This window comes from Dendropsophus ebraccatus, chromosome 5 (genome assembly GCF_027789765.1).
Source record: "Dendropsophus ebraccatus isolate aDenEbr1 chromosome 5, aDenEbr1.pat, whole genome shotgun sequence".
NCBI lineage: Eukaryota > Metazoa > Chordata > Amphibia > Anura > Hylidae > Dendropsophus > Dendropsophus ebraccatus.
Genome location: NC_091458.1, coordinates 143,689,151 through 143,708,371, shown reverse-complemented (window position 1 = coordinate 143,708,371; position 19,221 = coordinate 143,689,151). Strand labels below are relative to the sequence as shown.

At 42.5% G+C, this 19,221-nt stretch overlaps 1 protein-coding gene and 1 long non-coding RNA gene across 5 annotated transcripts in view; one reads left to right on the top strand and one right to left on the bottom strand.

The window, feature by feature from the left end:
- Nucleotides 1–19,221, bottom strand: part of NAV1 (neuron navigator 1) — a 300,773-nt gene that overhangs the window by 179,705 nt on the left and 101,847 nt on the right. For 2 of the 4 annotated variants that reach the window (XM_069971515.1, XM_069971516.1), the window contains exons 11-14: nucleotides 14,395–14,562; nucleotides 10,030–10,082; nucleotides 9,827–9,850; nucleotides 9,623–9,709 (exon numbers count right to left, since the gene is read on the bottom strand). In XM_069971515.1, coding sequence (XP_069827616.1) covers nucleotides 9,623–9,709; nucleotides 9,827–9,850; nucleotides 10,030–10,082; nucleotides 14,395–14,562 — 332 coding nt within the window. The remainder of the gene's footprint in view (nucleotides 1–9,622; nucleotides 9,710–9,826; nucleotides 9,851–10,029; nucleotides 10,083–14,394; nucleotides 14,563–19,221) is intronic. The other 2 variants (XM_069971517.1, XM_069971518.1) reach the window with 1 other exon arrangement.
- LOC138793160 (uncharacterized) lies at nucleotides 11,744–18,950 on the top strand. Its single transcript, XR_011363223.1, has 3 exons — nucleotides 11,744–11,821; nucleotides 14,446–14,569; nucleotides 18,809–18,950. It is a non-coding gene; the product is annotated as an uncharacterized lncRNA (long non-coding RNA).

The following is a 19,221-nucleotide window of genomic DNA, read 5'->3' as shown; positions in this document are numbered from 1 at the left end:
TCCAGGAAGATTGCTTCCTATTCCCCACTGTTACTGTTACCACAGCACATGGGCTGGATCATTAAGACACCTGTGCAATGTTCAAACAGAAGTAAATATTCCAGTGGCATTCCTAATGATGAAGAGGGTGGGGAGGAGGGACAGAGGGGGCGGGGCAAAGTTAGGGCACAGATACGCCCGTAGGGCACGGGGCACGGGGACCATTAACTTCTTAATGACCTCCAATAAGCCTTTTATAGCGGTCACTAAAGAGAATGTCCAATAATTGTTTTTGGGAATGGGTTTTCAGTGAACTGCTTCTGCAAGAAGAAAGGAATTGTCTCCTGGTTCCCAGACTCAGCGCCTTCTTCTTCTTGTGCACTGAAGGCGGGCCCAGCGTCAGTGTAACGATTTCCCCTCCTCTTGGTGACGCGGCCAGCCTTGATTCTAATGGAAGCGCGTCAACAAAGGCAAAGGATATCATTACACTGATGGTGCCAGGCCCATCTCCAGTGCATAGAGCCCCCTTCACACGGCTATGTCAGTTTTTACACTGCCAGGAAATCCTGTTCAGGAGGCCTCAAAAGGCTTCAAGAAACCATCAAGATTTCTATACAGTAATCAGTTTTTACCTTCAGGAATCGCCTTCAGGATTCCCTGATTAGAATTTTAAAAAAGTGTGGTCTAATATGTCAATATACATTCCACATACATCACATGTACCCTACATGGTCCCCGTCTCCCCCTCATGTAATCTCATCCTCTTCTCTGTTGTAGAAGTACAACTCCCATTATGATATGTAGTCCTGCATATTACCACACACCATGCTGGGAGATGTAGTTCTACAGCTTACTCTATACACCATGCTGGGAGATGTAGTTCTGAAGCTTACTCTATACACCATGCTGGGAGAAGTTGTTCTACTATGTCTACTATGTATAGGGGGAGGGGAGGACATGTGAATTTGAGATAATCAGTGCTGGGTCAAGTAGGGGGCACTCTTCCAGGGCTCTACCCCAAACACTCTCCAGAATTCCAGACGCTTTCCTGACACCCTGTCTGTCACCAATGTAACCCTATAGGTCTGAAAACACATGTGGATTTCCTGATAACAAATCCAGACAGATTTTACGGACAAGTGAAGGGGCCTTAGATAGCCGTTAGGTCAAGGAGGCACATACTACCATTCATATATTCATTCATGCTTCCAGAACATAGAAAAACGTTTTTTTTTTTTCAGTGAAAAGAATCAGAGAGGCTTTTATAAGCTCCTGACCTGTTGCAAGCTGTAACACTTCCTTACTCCCCTTTTCCAGCCCTCAGATGATCAGGAGCTTGGGAAACTCTGATACTTTTTACTTGATAATAAAAATATTTTTCTATGTTCTGAAAGCACAAATGGATATACGAAAGGTATCATGTGTCTCTTTGACCTAACATCTATATGGAACGTGAACTGAATCTGACAGATTCATAAAAAAAAGTTGGAAAGAACACCAAGTCCTTTGGGAAAAAGAGATCACAACAAGACAAGATCACAACAAGCAACACCTGCTCAATGCTCCCATGTAGAGATGATCGAACCTCAAGCATGCTCAAGTCGATCCGAACCCGAACTTTCGGCATTTGATTAGCGGTGGCTGCTGAACTTGGATAAAGCCCTAAGGCTATGTGGAAAACATGGACGTAGTCATTGGCTGTATCCATGTTTTACAGACAACCTTAGAGCTTTGTCCAAGTTCAGCAGCCCCGGATAATCAAATGCCGAACGTTTGGGTTCGGATCGACTCGAACCCGAAACTGGTTCGCTCAGCCAATTACTGTCCCATTTCAGCCTGTGTTTGGCTGAGTGGCCTGTCACTTCAGAGACTGGATCAGAAGTGCCCGAGGCGGATGCGGTGAGCGGGAAACACAGGAACAAGGCTGTAGGACACTGGAGCCTGGACAGTTAACTATTTTTACACCAAAACAAAGGCTGCACAGACATTTATTGCTAAATAAATATATATATATATATATATATATATATACATACAGCCCTTGCTCCGTGATAATCGAGCCGGGGATATCTAGCAGATATCCTGCAGATAGCTGGTGCTGTGTAATTACACTCTTAGGCTATGTTCACACTACGTATATGTCTGGCCGGACATATACGTGTGAAACTCCGGCCGGGGATTAAGTTGCGGCCGGCTACGTACGGTCCGCGAACTTACGCCCCTAGTCTACTTACGCTTCCCGAGCGCCGTACATAGTGATCTGACAGCGGTCTTTTACTTGGATATCTTCGGCTAGCCCCGGACACCCCACAGAACCTTTTGGATCGGCAAATCAAAGTGCAAAAATGAAGAAATCACCACTCCGTACGGGACCGCATGTTATGCTACAGGCGTAAGTTACAGCATTTCCGTCCTGAAACAATGGTCTGGTTCATTTTTTACGGCGCCGCATACGATCCGGGTGTAAGTTCTTACGTAGTGTGAACTGTGCAGCTGTAGATCGTATACTTTCCATTGTACGCAAACTACGTAAATCTCCGGCCGCTTATTCACGGAACGCGCTATGGCCGGAAACTTACGTAGTGTGAACATAGCCTAACACTAAGGACTCTAATACTTCACCATTATTTATTTATGTCATTTTTTTAAAGAATTCAATAAATCTCCATTTTTATATATGAGCGTATGTCAGCAGCACAATATATATGAGGTGGGTGCCAGTAGTAGTTCCAACCACGAACCTCCAATATACTATAGTAAATCCAACGGCACTCCAAGATGTGTTGAAATCCAAAGATGTGATTTATTCACGTGGTTAAATCATGTTGCAGCACAGCAAACAAAGAGGCAACGTTTCTGTGGCCTCACGCCACCATTTTCAAGCCAAAGAAAGTGAGCACATCACACACTTAAGTACAAGAGGGTTACACCCTAGGGTGTTCCCCATTGGTGAAAACATATGTCCATCACAGTGGTTATACAAATCTACATCTGGTGTGTTAAGTGAATATAATGTAAAAGAAACATCGTATCGTGCCATGTAAAATATAATATACAGTGTACTCAAGTGACCCCAGGTGAACAAGTAAATAATTAACAATTTTTTATCTATGGGAAACGTCCCAATGAAAATCCATATATCATATTCATATAAAAGTCATTGAGAAGGTCTTAAATCATGTAGATCAGTCCATAAAAGTCCGCCTGAAAAAGCAAATATCGCACTGTTACAGGATCCATTTCGGGAACTTCATCGGCCGCTAGAGCTTCTGTGGTTACATCTTGTAGCGTCCCTGTCTCCAAGCAACAGCTGACGTCAGGAGTAGCGCTCCAAATAGACGTACCTCGGTATCGGTTGCAAGTTAAGGTAAATTAGCCACCATAAGAGGCAGCAAAAAATGTTACCAGTGTCACTTAGCTCTGCAGTAGATTAGCCACCATAGCCGTCAGCAGACTTGGCCACCATAGCAGGCAGCGGAATATAATCACCCAGCTCCGGGGAATCATATAGCCGTGGGGCCCGACAGGCCGCCATAATCACCCAGTAGCAGAGAAGTATGGAAAAAGGAAATACCGCAACCACCGAAGACGCATCGTCTGAGCTGTATCCAGCGAGGAGACGGGTAAGTAACGCACTTCCACTCATAATATGCGGCCTAAAGCTGAAGATTCCGTCCATGTTCCAAAGTAATCTAAAAGAATATAGACAAAGAAAATAAGTAACAATCATGGTAAAACAGAAAAAAGAGATATTAAGTGTAATTGCTCACATTACACAGGGTGCACTCCTGATAACTGGGATATGTTTAGCATTATCACATATGTTTAGCAGTTTTGTATTCTATGTTCAAACCAAATTGTCCAAGGGCTTCAGTTTTGAAAATCCATTCCAGTTCTTTTCTTTTTAGGAGTAGATGTCTATCTCCTCCTCTATGTGGCATTTCCACTCTGTCCACAACCATAAAGCTCAGGTCACGTTCTGTATGTCCCTTTTCAGTAAAGTGTTTGGCTACGGGGAGATCTAGTCTGTTCTTTCTAATTGTGTAACGATGATGATTCAGTCTAGTCTTCAGATCCCATGATGTCTCCCCCACATATATAAAGCCACACGGGCACCACAGAATATATATGACCCAATCCGAAGAACACGTTAAATATGCGTTGATTTTAAATGTCTGTTGCGTGATAGGGTGAACAAATGTTTTACCCTTTTTCATCAGTTTGCAGTTGATACAGTTAAGACAGGGGTAGGACCCTGTATTTTTCTGGCTAAGGTAAGTTTGTCGGCTACTTCGTGTCTTGCCTACCACATTCTTCACTAGTTGATCCTTCAGGTTCCTTCCTCTACGATAGGACATCAAGGGTGGAATCTGAAAATCAGTTATTTGTTTATGTGTGTTCTTAATTATGTGCCAGTATTTATTCACAATGTTAGCTATTTTGGATGACATATCCGTATAAGTAGACACAAATTTGTGTCTACTTATACGGATATGTCATCCAAAATAGCTAACATTGTGAATAAATACTGGCACATAATTAAGAACACACATAAACAAATAACTGATTTTCAGATTCCACCCTTGATGTCCTATCGTAGAGGAAGGAACCTGAAGGATCAACTAGTGAAGAATGTGGTAGGCAAGACACGAAGTAGCCGACAAACTTACCTTAGCCAGAAAAATACAGGGTCCTACCCCTGTCTTAACTGTATCAACTGCAAACTGATGAAAAAGGGTAAAACATTTGTTCACCCTATCACGCAACAGACATTTAAAATCAACGCATATTTAACGTGTTCTTCGGATTGGGTCATATATATTCTGTGGTGCCCGTGTGGCTTTATATATGTGGGGGAGACATCATGGGATCTGAAGACTAGACTGAATCATCATCGTTACACAATTAGAAAGAACAGACTAGATCTCCCCGTAGCCAAACACTTTACTGAAAAGGGACATACAGAACGTGACCTGAGCTTTATGGTTGTGGACAGAGTGGAAATGCCACATAGAGGAGGAGATAGACATCTACTCCTAAAAAGAAAAGAACTGGAATGGATTTTCAAAACTGAAGCCCTTGGACAATTTGGTTTGAACATAGAATACAAAACTGCTAAACATATGTGATAATGCTAAACATATCCCAGTTATCAGGAGTGCACCCTGTGTAATGTGAGCAATTACACTTAATATCTCTTTTTTCTGTTTTACCATGATTGTTACTTATTTTCTTTGTCTATATTCTTTTAGATTACTTTGGAACATGGACGGAATCTTCAGCTTTAGGCCGCATATTATGAGTGGAAGTGCGTTACTTACCCGTCTCCTCGCTGGATACAGCTCAGACGATGCGTCTTCGGTGGTTGCGGTATTTCCTTTTTCCATACTTCTCTGCTACTGGGTGATTATGGCGGCCTGTCGGGCCCCACGGCTATATGATTCCCCGGAGCTGGGTGATTATATTCCGCTGCCTGCTATGGTGGCCAAGTCTGCTGACGGCTATGGTGGCTAATCTACTGCAGAGCTAAGTGACACTGGTAACATTTTTTGCTGCCTCTTATGGTGGCTAATTTACCTTAACTTGCAACCGATACCGAGGTACGTCTATTTGGAGCGCTACTCCTGACGTCAGCTGTTGCTTGGAGACAGGGACGCTACAAGATGTAACCACAGAAGCTCTAGCGGCCGATGAAGTTCCCGAAATGGATCCTGTAACAGTGCGATATTTGCTTTTTCAGGCGGACTTTTATGGACTGATCTACATGATTTAAGACCTTCTCAATGACTTTTATATGAATATGATATATGGATTTTCATTGGGACGTTTCCCATAGATAAAAAATTGTTAATTATTTACTTGTTCACCTGGGGTCACTTGAGTACACTGTATATTATATTTTACATGGCACGATACGATGTTTCTTTTACATTATATTCACTTAACACACCAGATGTAGATTTGTATAACCACTGTGATGGACATATGTTTTCACCAATGGGGAACACCCTAGGGTGTAACCCTCTTGTACTTAAGTGTGTGATGTGCTCACTTTCTTTGGCTTGAAAATGGTGGCGTGAGGCCACAGAAACGTTGCCTCTTTGTTTGCTGTGCTGCAACATGATTTAACCACGTGAATAAATCACATCTTTGGATTTCAACACATCTTGGAGTGCCGTTGGATTTACTATAGTCCATTTTTATATAGAAACATTCTTTCACTGTGGCAAGCTGGAATATTTAAGAGAGTTTAAGGTTTTTTTTTTAACATACTAGAATCTGGAGAGGGTAATTTATCTGGGGATTTATTCTGTTTTCTAGAATTTGAGGCAGGAAAGAACTTTTCTCCATAAAATGAGGAAAATTATACAAATTTGTAAATTACTTCTTTCAAGAAATCTCAATCATTGAAGTACTTTTCAGCTGCTGTATGTCCTGCAAGAAGTGGTGCATTGTTTTTAGTCTGACAAAGTGTTCTCTGCTGCCACCTCTGTCCATGTCAGGATTTGTCCAGAGCAGTAGCAAAGCCTCATAGAAAACCTCTTCTGCTCTGGAACGTTCCTGACATGGACAGAGATGGCAGTAAAGAGCACTGTGTCAGACTGGAAAGAATACACCCCTTCCTGTAGGGCCTACAGCGGCTGATAAGTGCTTGAGGGATTGAGATATTTTAATAGAAGTAATTTACAAATCTGTATAGCTTTCTGACACCAGTTGATTTGAAAAAATAAAATAAAAATTTCCACTGGTGTACCCCTTTAATTTTTTTCCCCTCTGGATCAATACTGTAGGGTGAAAGTAAGTTACCATTTTAATATAAACAAAAAAGCTTTCCCTTTGAGGTGATAAGGAGAAAAAATGCTACTCTTCTGCATGTTTTCTGGGCCAGTTGGTATCTTTCCTAAATAGTTTGATTTATGATTTTAAATAACACGGGGCGGTGTGGAGAGCAAGCGAGTGCCAACCTCTCAGGTCAGCGTTCGCTTGCTCCTCAAGGAAGAACAGGTAAGAGCCGGAGGGGAGGGCTGCCTGGGTGATCGTCAGATCATCCGGGCAGCCCAACAGGCTGATCGCTGGCGTTTCAGCCTCTTTAAAGACAACGATCAGCCACCATTGTGTATGTTGGCTGATCGTTGTCTTCTATTACACAAAGGGATTATCGTCCGTAACGTTCAGTATATACTGAAATATGGCCAATAATCGCTTTGTGTAATAGGGCCTTAAGGCTGGCACAAAAATCTACCATGCCTCTTCCCTGTCTTGCTGCACCCTCTGTCCGCCCACTAGGCAAACAGGGCTTATATGTGCCAGATCCTTAAATCTTGGCCTATTTTCTGTAGGAATGAATTACATTTACTCTTTGCACATCTTTTTTAATATTTTTCTTCTTCTAGCTTTATCTTTTTTAATACTTATTAATCTTTAAAGGAGAAGTCCTGCCAAACTTTTAACTAAAGTATTGTATTGCCCTTCCCAAAACTAACCAATATATATGTATTACGGGAAATGCACATAAAGTGCTTTTTTCCCTGCACTTACTACTGTATCAATGCTTCACTTCTGGGATAAAAATGGTCACGTTGCAACCCGCAGCCTCCCCCTGGCTGCAGCAGCTCCCCAAGACCTTCTCCTAGCCCAGTCACCGCTCATCCACCATGCGCCTAACGGCTCCCCCCCCCCTCGGGTGGCCGCTGCTTTTCCCCGTCACAGTGGAGCCCCACAGTGGCGGGGAGAAGCAGCATACACCTGGGGGGGAGAGCAGGCAGGCGGGTGCCGGATGAGCGGTGCCAGGGCTAAGAGAAGGTCCTGGGGAGCTGCTGAAGCCAGGAAGCAGCCTCGGGTCATGACATCACCATTTTTAACCCGGAAGTGAAGCCTTAATTCAGTAATAAGAGCGGGGGAAAAAGCACTTTATGTGCATTTCCCATAATAAGTGTATATTGGCAATTTGTATAAGTTTTGGGGGCAATACAATACATTAATACAAAGTTTGGCTGGACTTCTCCTTTAATAACTTGGGCCATCATCTTAGCAGCAGTTACAAACAATCAAATGCTTAACCCCTAGACAACCCAGGACGTACAGTTACGTCATGGAAGTCTGTCACCAGACGACGCTGGACGTAAGCGCGCTTCATAGCAGGTGGGGGCCAGCTGCAATCAGCAGCCTGCACCTCACCATTAATGACAGGCTGCAGCGATCACGCTGCAGCGTGTCATTAACTCCTTAAACGCTGCGGCGTTTGAGTGTAAGTGGCCGGGGCAGTCACCAGTCACTTACGATCGGGACCCCCGCAGTGTGACTGCGGGGGTCCCGAACGTTGAAACGGACCGCCGGAGGTCTCTTACCTGCCTCCGTGCGGTCCGATCGGCGATCTGCTTCACTTAGCCTGCATAGGCAAAGACAATGAGCAGATCGCCTATCACACTGATCAATGCTATGCCTATGGCATAGCAATGATCAGTGTGTGTAATCACACTAGTGTATGTAAAAGTCCCCCAAAGGGACTTCAAATGTGTAAAAAAAAAAAGTTAAAAACACTAATACACTACCCCAAAACCCCTCCCCCAATAAAAGCTTAAATCACCCCCCCATCCCATTATATAAATAAAACATATAAAAATAAATAAATAAACATATAATATACCGTAGCGTGCGTAATTGTCCGATCTATTAAAATATAACAAGCGTCATGGCGAACGGTGTATACGAAAAGAGGGATGACCGATTTAATGTTACATTATATATTAAAAAAAATTAATAAAAAGTGATCAAAACGTCCGATCTTCACAAATATGGTATTAATAAAAACTAGAGATCATGGCGGAAAAATTGACATCCCACACAGCCCCATAGGTAAAAAAATAATACTGTTATAAGCGTCACAATAGGATCATTTTATTAATAATTAATTGCCAAAAAAAAGGATTTTATTAAAAAATATATATATATAACATTAGAGAATCTAAGTAACCTGCATATGGTTGTGTTCGGACTGACCTATAGAATAATGGTATCATGTCGTTTTTACCGAGTAATGTATTACGTAGACACAGGAACCCCCCAAACGTTACCATATTGCATTCTTTTTTACAATTTCACCTATTTATATCTTCATAAATATTTCATATATAATATATTTCCGTCATACATGTTTCGGTAAAATGAAAGACGCCATTACACAGTACAACTATTCCTGTAAAAAACAAGCTTACACAGCCTGTAGATAGAAAACTGAAAGTGCTAGAGCTCTTAGAAGGGGAGGAGGGAAAAATGAAAACACTAAGATCAAAATTTGCGCGGTCGACTGGGTCATTTTGGGCCTGGTCCTCAAAGGGTTAAGGACTACATCAAGGCTGTTGTTTTGGTACTTTTATTTGGTATGAAGTAATTATTCAGCATTTTCCTCCAATATAAGGATGATGTTGTGTTGTCTTACTGTATAAATATTTACAGGACTCACTCTTTTCTGGTAAACACTGAAAACTACTAAAAAAGTTATTGTAAAAACAAAAAGAACGTAAACTTGCATCTATTGATCATTATAAAATGATATCTTTTCTGAAAAATAGTTTACAAGTGATTCAAACAACTCCACAAACATAAAATAACACATGATAATTAATATTTAGTTGCAACTTACAGCACTTACATTGGCAGACAGCTGAGAGGTCAATGCTGCCACTTTCTCTTGTGAGGATTCGAGTTCTCTTCGCAGTTTACGAATTTGCTTCATCCCACATAAAAATAAAAATAAGTTCAATAGTTACATACAATTTTTTTCCTTGAAAAAAGCTGAAGTTGGCAAACAAATTAACTGGATCACAGATAAGAATTTCAAATGTACCTCTGACTGCATCCTTTCCTCAGCCTGATAGAAAAGTATGGCATGCCAAGAAAAAAAACAGAGAGGAGGTTACAGCATTAGCAGATCTATGCTCTTGTTCGCATTCAAAGCACAAGCAGAGATTCTTTCATGCACTGGTAATAAAGTTAATGCTTTCTACTAGGGGCAGTGAAGTAAGCAAACTTTCACAAGTCAATTCTTACAGAGGAATATGTTGAAGAAGCGCTTGATGCCAACGACAGAACAGAACCGTGAACTGAAAAGTAAATATATGAAAATATATTAGTATTAAATCTAGTAGGTAAATCTACATAATAATAACACTTTTTAAAGAAACACTGACCAATCCTCAAGGGTATTTACACGTATTAAGAAGTGTTAGACAGGTAGGTTCAATATAATGAACCATTAAACATATACATAAGAGACACTAAAATGCAACCACAGAGCTCTTGTGGTAAAAGTATAAGCTATCAATGAATGCTGTAAACATTTAGAATAATGTACAATAGCAAAATGTATCATAGTGCAGTAAGGTTTAAAGCTATGCTTTTCATCGTAAAAAAAATATAGAAACATTAATAAAACACTGCTGTGGTGCGTTGCAAGGCTTGCTGCCTCTTAATCATGGCCAATCATGCCATGATTAAGAGGCAGCAAGCCCCGCAACGCATCTGCTTGTTTTTTAGCTGGGTTTATTTTGTTGTTTTTTTACGTGTTTTGTAATGCCTAAATAAAAAGAACAGATCGTTTTTCAAGAAGCTGTGATTGCTGGATTTTTCTGGACTCATCAGGTGAGCTGGATGAACTGTTTGCTTTTACTTATACCATTGCACAGCCTCTCTAAACCAACAAAGAGTGCCTGTCTCCATATATTAACAGTGACCCACTTGAGTAGAAGACTGGGATTGAGATCACATCAGCGGGAGAACGGGAGCCAGGTAAAGCCGGGCATTTCACTTAAACATGAAGACCTCCCAGGAGATGAACTGTGCACTAACTAGGTTACAAACATCATGTTATAAAACATTAACTGTGTTTATATTACTGTGTAACAATTCTAGCAACTGCACATTATGGAGCAATCATTTTTCTACAGTTTACAGCCCAGGGCAATAATTATGTTTCAACACCACAGCAGTGGTTTATTAATATTTCTATAACCTTTTTACAATTAAAGACATGATGTCAGGTAAGGATCTGGAAAGACAATAGACGCATGCAGCCCTAAAACTGGCACCCGCCCCAGCTGTCCCTACCTACTTGCCACAACAGGGATCCTGGTGGTGCAGTCCTTTTTTTCAGCTTGGGCCCTTTTGTTCTTGTGCATCGGCCCAGCTCTATGCACTGAAGGGGGACCCAGTGACCTATTATTGGTGACACGGCCCTGCTTGATTCTAATGGAGGCGCATCACCGGGGGGAGGGAATACCATCACACTGGAAGGCCACACTGGGCCCACCTCCAGTGCATAGAGCCAGGCCGATGCAGAAGGACAAAACGACACCAGGATCCCCGCACTGGCACCGATAAGCTACTGCAGAGGTTTTTTTTTTCTTTTAACAGGTCTCATGGTACATTCACTTTAATTATAAGTGTATGATTAAAATATCGGTATTTTGGTATAAAGGATGTAACCACTTTCAATGCTCTTGCTTCTGTTACTTTTATCACATTTATTGTGTTTACAGGAAAATGTAGAGAAACATTTCAGCTATGCTGTGTTTTATTTGCATATCAAAAAAAATAATTTAAGATACTGATATATACAAGAGAAGAGAAAGAAGCCAACTCCTCGTTCAAATACCCAGCGTCCCTGGCCAGCTGTCAGTGCACTGTGAGATGCCGGCTGGGGTGGGGGAGTGGGGGCTGGTCATGTGAGAATCCCTGAAGGGAAGGGCTGATTTGAGTTTCAGAACAGCACGTGGACTGTCAAGATGGATGAGCTGGAATGGAGGTCCGGATCACCAATTTTGGGTGAAATCCAATAATGGAAGTAAGTATACGATTACGGCTTGATGAAATAGGACTTTCCACTCTGATTAGGTCTCTGGGCTTTCCAGTGACCTGATCAGACGCCAGGAAAATGCTTCACAGTCAGCTCTGGGGACATAAAAAGGACACCTGTGCTGTATGTTCAATGAGCTGCTGGGGCACAGTATATCTAGTTTTAGCAGCAGCCTGTCAAAACAACACAGGGTATAATGTATTAGCACACAGTATGTGTGCGTAAGAACAACGAAAAAAGTAAAAAAATAGTAATCCCTTATTGGACCAATAAAAAAGGGATGAAAAAACAGGAATAAATTTGCTGTCATTAAGGTTAAACAAATCAGTTTATATAGATCCAAGCAGTGTCAATAGATACTTCAGGAGATATTTTCTATGGCGGTACATTTACATTTGTCCCACTAGCGTTGTCACAATAAAAATCCAAAATCAAACACTAGTGTGCTCTGGGAAACAAATCCCCACTGTTCAGATTATATATAAAGCACTTTTTGGAGGGGCCTTCAAGGGTTTATCTTTTAGGAAAGACTGAATACAACTGTATGTAATTGTACATAGCTTTGGGGTTTCAACTTTATCATTCCCCTATCATTTTTATGCACACATGGTTGTTGGGAATCAGCACAAGGTCTCCAAGAACTCAGGGCACCTCCATAACACATTAAGGCTATGTTCACACAACGTTTTTTTCAGCTCCGTTTAAAATGACGTCTGTTATTTTGAGTCTAAAATAACGGACGTTTTTAGCAGCCTGACCTCCCCTTAGTGCAATGAAGGGTGTTTGCACATTATTTTAGTTTGGAGTTACTAATTGTCCTTTGGTTGTGGCTTAATTGAAAAATCCATAGAATTTAATAGTAAAAACGGAGAAAGAACGGTGACAAAAGAAGAACTGTGTGTGAACAACTAATAAAAAATGTCTGCTATTTGCAAAAAAACGTCCGAAAATAATGTTCATGTTCATTATTTTGACGTCCGCTGCAAAAACGTCCGTTTTTCAATGCATTGTGTGCATTGGACGTCCGTCTTCCCATTGACTCCAATGCAATGGCATTGCAGTCAGTTAAATTGTGGCAAAAACTGATGTTTTTTTAAATAGCGAAATCGTCCGTTTTTTCTCCATTTTTGACGTTGTGTGAACATAGCCTAATACATAACATATTATTAAATAAATATATGTGAAATAGATATCCCAACAAATAACAGCATTTTTATTTTTTGGCATATAGCTTTAGCATATCTCACAGGCCGCAGGATCCTGCCTAGGCCTCTCAGACATCCAAGCCACATAAAAAAAATTTAAATAAAAAAAGAGATTTAAACTTTAGATTTTGTTAATTTATTAAAATTTGGTACAAGCAATCACAAACAAATAAAAGTAGAGTTACTGTTATTTTTCTTTTTTAAGAAAACTTAAGTTTAGTTTTTTTTGTGCAGAAATCAATAGTACAGGCGATTTTTTAAGAAACTTTGTAATTGGGTTTATTAGGCAAATATGCCATTATTTGCATTCAAAAAGACTATCCCCGATTCCCCCACCTCTCCTCTCTCTTATCCACTGCTCATTATCAGGAAATCTCGACTCTTTTACATCAGTCAGGCCCTGTCTGTTCTATGAAGAGGGGAGGGGGAGGGGGAAGGAGGGAGATTAGTTGGCAGCAGAGAGCAGAGAACAAAGGATTACACAGCAGGGAGCTGTGTGAAGCTGGCATTCAGAGGTCAGAGGTCAATGCTGACTGTCATAGGAGATATCCAGTGATGTAGCTGTAAATTAACTCTTTGTTGTTCTGTTTTGGTGCCTCATCTCCCTCAACCCCTCCCCTCTCCATAGACAATTATGAAGACAGGGGGGAGAGCTTCAAACTGCTTTTCCATTATAAAAATGCATTTTTTCGGCTAATAAACCCAATTACAAAGTTTCTTAAAATCGCCTGTACTATTGATTTCTGCAAAAAAATTATTTAAATGACAGTGACACTTTAAAGCCCAGCAAAAAATTTTATTCAACTATTGTATCCCCCCCCCCCCCACACACACACACACACAAAAAAAAAAAAAAAAGTTATACAAATCACCAATATACACTTATTACGGGAAGTGTTTTTTTTCCCCTGCAGTTACTACTGCATCAAAGCTTCACTTCCTGGATAAAATGGTGATGTCTGGACACAACTCCCAGAGCTGTGCGGGCTGTGGCTGCTGGAGAGGATGATGGCAGAGGGATGCTTAGTGTCCCTCCAGTGCCCTGTGTCCCTCAGTGTCCCCCTGCCATCATCCTCTCCAGCAGCCACAGCCCGCACAGCTCTGGGAGTCGGGTCGTGACATCACCATCTGCATGCTGGGAAGTACCAGGCTCACGGCAACTCTTTTCTATAAAGAAAAGTAGAATTAAACTTAAAAAACGCAGCCACAAAATAATTAGTTATATTTAAAACTATTTAAACGAAATAGCAGTAAAATGAAAGAATTAAAAAAAAAAAAAAACACCATGATTGGTTCTCTTTCAGTATGATATAAAATTTTTTCCAAGATTTCTGAACGAAACTTGTGAACACTTACCATCATCAGGAGGGTCTCTAAATGAGCCTGATCTAGTCATTGTTCCTTTAGGTCGATCAGCAAGAGATAATGAACTCCCTAAAGTTGAAGAACTGAAAAGTTCAAAAGAAGACTCTTGAGCTGGAATACTGCTTGACCGAGCAATACGAGGAGCAGAAGAGGGACTCACTGTTGGGTAATAAAATGAAACATAAATATAAACTGGCTTTCAAATGGTACCCATATTTTTTTGTACGTTCTGACACCTCATGGTGCCTTACAGGCATTTCATTTGTGGAAGGTCAGGCTTGGTCTCAGACTCACAATTATCATGCAAACAAAAGGGCAGAGGCACTAAGCTGAACTAGCTGTCCCTCTAGCAATGATGTGCATTTTATAACTCTCCTAAGAAAGCTGAACACAGATACAATACTAATCCTGTCTCTATCAACAGGGCCTAAATAAAGCAGGTCAACCAAGCACAGTAATCCAATTGAATTTCCGCCTCTTTTTCTCAGTGGCCATGTTCACACTTAGTAAGACTAAAAAGATAATCCCGGCTGGTACTGCAGTACCTACTGCGGTACTGCAGTCTTGGCTGGTTGATCTTTACTGCCGCTGAATTCGGATGCGGGTGCATCTGTGCGCGCCCGCATCCGAATTCCCCGCTGCACACAATGGAGCGTGCGGCCTGCACTGACAGGTTTTCTGCAGCCGCTATTCATTGAATAGCAGCCGCAGAAAACTGACACGTCAGCTTCTTGCGGCACCACTAGGGATCCCGACCGGAGTTTATACCAGCCAGTTGTGTCCTTACTGGCCTCTCTGCCTGTCAATCATCCCCTCTGAGCGTGCTGACAGGCAGAGAGCGGTGACTAGACACGGGCGGGGAGCCGCATAGATGACTACCTCCCGCCTCTGCCTGTCACCTGCCCAGGTTACTAAACTGCTTGTCACGCAAGCTGAACAGCATATTTATCCGGCGATGCAGGGAACCATATCAGCCAAAATGGGCTGATTGGTTCCCTTTAAGACTATTTAGGACAGGTTTGCCAACAGCGCTATTATAGGAAATATGAGTATGCAAAAGAGGAGTCCGTGGAGCCTCATTGAAGAGTCTCAAAACACAGGACTAGCCAGATATCCCTCCGGGAAGGACCCAGCCAGGTGGCAGCTCCTATTAGGAAACCACCAAATCCACCATATTAAGTGGCCCTATAAGTCAGTGTAATGACAAGGGATAAACCAAGGCTAGGTAACCATCCACAGACAGCTGTTTGGGGGTGTTGGCCCTCATCAGTGTGGAGCAGGATTCTGGCTAGGTGGGAGCAATGCCTAGTAGAGCCATAAGAGAAACAGATTGCTGAACTCAGGGAGAACAGCCAAATGACAACACTGCCGGCTGCTAATGAAAGCGCTCAATGCAGTGAAGTCCTAGGTGCATTGCCCCCTGGGAAACATGAGTATGCAAAAGAGGAGTCCGTGGAGCCTCATTGAAGAGTCTCAAAACACAGGACTAGCCAGATATCCCTCCGGGAAGGACCCAGCCAAGTGGCAGCTCCTATTAGGAAACCACCAAATCCACCATATTAAGTGGCCCTATAAGTCAGTGTAATGACAAGGGATAAACCAAGGCTAGGTAACCATCCACAGACAGCTGTTTCGGGGTGTTGCCCCTCATCAGTGTGGAGCAGGATTCTGGCTAGGTGGGAGCAATGCCTAGTAGAGCCATAAGAGAAACAGATTGCTGAACTCAGGGAGAACAGCCAAATGACAACACTGCCGGCTGCTAATGAAAGCGCTCAATGCAGTGAAGTCCTAGGTGCATTGCCCCCTGGGAAACATGAGTATGCAAAAGAGGAGCCCGTGGAGCCTCATTGAAGAGTCTCAAAACACAGGACTAGCCTTGGTTTATCCCTTGTCATTACACTGACTTATAGGGCCACTTAATATGGTGGATTTGGTGGTTTCCTAATAGGAGCTGCCACTTGGCTGGGTCCTTCCCGGAGGGATATCTGGCTAGTCCTGTGTTTTGAGACTCTTCAATGAGGCTCCACGGACTCCTCTTTTGCATACTCATGTTTCCCAGGGGGCAATGCACCTAGGACTTCACTGCATTGAGTGCTTTCATTAGCAGCCGGCAGTGTTGTCATTTGGCTGTTCTCCCTGAGTTCAGCAATCTGTTTCTCTTATGGCTCTACTAGGCATTGCTCCCACCTAGCCAGAATCCTGCTCCACACTGATGAGGGGCAACACCCCGAAACAGCTGTCTGTGGATGGTTACCTAGCCTTGGTTTATCCCTTGTCATTACACTGACTTATAGGGCCACTTAATATGGTGGATTTGGTGGTTTCCTAATAGGAGCTGCCACTTGGCTGGGTCCTTCCCGGAGGGATATCTGGCTAGTCCTGTGTTTTGAGACTCTTCATTATAGGAAATGTAAGCCTTGCATATTTCTAAAATAATTACATCTACTTTTACTTTTACTGAGAAAAAGGGCGGATATTCCAAGTGGAATAGAGGTGCCCTATAATTAAAATTGAGACACCGAGACAGGCGAAATTCCGAGCAGAGTCTGAGGCGGGGATTCCGCTCAGAATTTCCACCACTTTTCCTCAGTGTGAACATACCCTTAAATCGAAGTGAATCAAATAGATACTAGTTGTCCTTAACCCGTTAAAGAGTCACTGTCGTATTTTTTTTTTTTTTGCAGAAATCAATAGTCCAGGCGATTTTAAGAAACTTTGTAATTGGGTTTATTAGCCAAATCTGCCATTATCTGCATGTAAAAAGCCTTTTCCCAGGTCCCCCCTCCTTCCTCTTTTTCATCCACTCCAAAAAATCTGAAAATTGTGACTTGTTGCAGGAGTTGTACCCTGTCTGCTCTAGGGAGAGGGGAGGGGGGAGGAGGAAGGAGGGAGTTAGCCAGCAGCAGAAAGCAGATAACAGAGGATTACAGGCAGGGAGCTGGGTGACAGCTGTCATCCGAGCTCAGACAGGTCACTGGTGACTGTCACAGGAGATATCCCGTAAGGGATTTGTAGATTAACTCTTTGTTGTCCTGTTTTGGTCTTTTCTTTAGCTCTCTCCATAGGAGAACAATGAAGACAGGGGGGAGAGCTTCAAACTGCTTTTTCATGATAAAAATGCATTTTTCGGATAATAAACCCAATTACAAAGTTTCTTAAAATCGCCTGGACTATTGATTTCTGCAAAAAAAATTTCACGACAGTGACACTTTAAAGCGACTCTGTACCCACAATCTGACCCCCCCAAACCGCTTGTACATTTAGATAGCTGCTTTTAATCCAAGACCTGTCCTGGGGTCCATTCGGCAGATGATGCAGTTATTGTCATAAAAACAACTTTTAATCCGGCAGCACTGTGTCTAACGGCCCGGGGCTTACATTTGTATGTGCATTAGGCTGGCACCACCTCTCCGTCCTTCCTACCCACTCTCCTCATCATTAGGAATACTCCAGGCAGATTGCTTCCTATTCGTCAGCTGTGTGAGCCCGGCACATGGACTGGATCGTTAATACACCTGTGCAAAGCTCAAACAGCAGTAAATGTTCCTGGATCATTCCTAAAGATGAGGATGGTGGGGAGGAAAGACGGAGAGGTGGTGCCAGTCTAGTGCATATACAAATGTAAGCCCAACACAGCGCTGTGTAGACACAGCGCTTCAGGATTAAAAGTTGTTTTTATGACAATAACTGCATCCCCTGCCGAACGGACCCCAGGACAGGTCTTGGATTAAAAGCAGCTATCCGAAGGTACAAGAGGTTTGGGGGGGATAGATTGTGGGTACAGAGTCGCTTTAAGGACAGAGCCTGAAATGGCCTTAAGGACAGAGACTAATTTTATGAATATGACCTGTGTCACTTTATTCATTAATAACTTCGGGATGCTTTTACTTATCCGGCTGATTCTGAGATTGTTTTCTCGTGACATATGGTACTTTACATTTCTGGTAAATTGGAGTTGATACATATAACGAATCTTTATGAAAAAAACCAAAGTAACGTGAAAAAATGCATTTTTCCAACTTTGAAACCTTTCTGCTTATACAGAAAATGGTTATGCCACATAATAATATATTAAATAGCATTAGCAACATGTCTTTATGTTGGCACCATTTATTAGACTATCTTTCATTTTTTTAGAGAATAGAAAGCTTAAAACATTAGCAGCATTTTTCCAAATTTTCAATAAAATGTCAAGATCTGATATTTTTAGGGACATGTTCAGGTTTACCCAAGTGTATTTGAGGGGACTGTATGTTAGAAAGCCCCACAAAGCACCCCATTTAAGAAACTGCACCCCCCACACTCTGCAAAAGCACATCCAGAAAGATTTTAACCCTTTAGGGGAGTCACAGAAATAAAAGCTAAGTGTGTAAGAAATTTGAAAGTTTAAATTTTCTGTGCACAGGGCGTGGCCTGGTTATGGCGCCGAGCGGCAGCACAGAGTAAGAGCTCCGTCCGGCCACCGGCGTTTTCCCCACCCGACAGTGTCTAATTGCGGTCTCAAGTAGCCTGAATGAGACAGAAGGCTTCCCCCCGGACCCCCAAACCTGCTGCCGCCACTTCGGGTCGGACGAGAAGCGGGATTCAGAGGTTCTTCACGGAGCCCCTGCCAGCGAGAGCGCGCACAGCTACTTCTAAGATGGCCGCCCGCTCCTCACAGACAGGTGCGTCACAGGTCCCGGCGGCCCCGCAGCCTGCCGCCGGGCTTTCACAGGACTATCCTCCCCTGCTCTGTGGCCTGACACAGGCGCCTTCTTCTGCATCTCCTGCGGGGTCGATTACAATGGCATGAGTGGAGCTGCAGGAACTGCACACTCA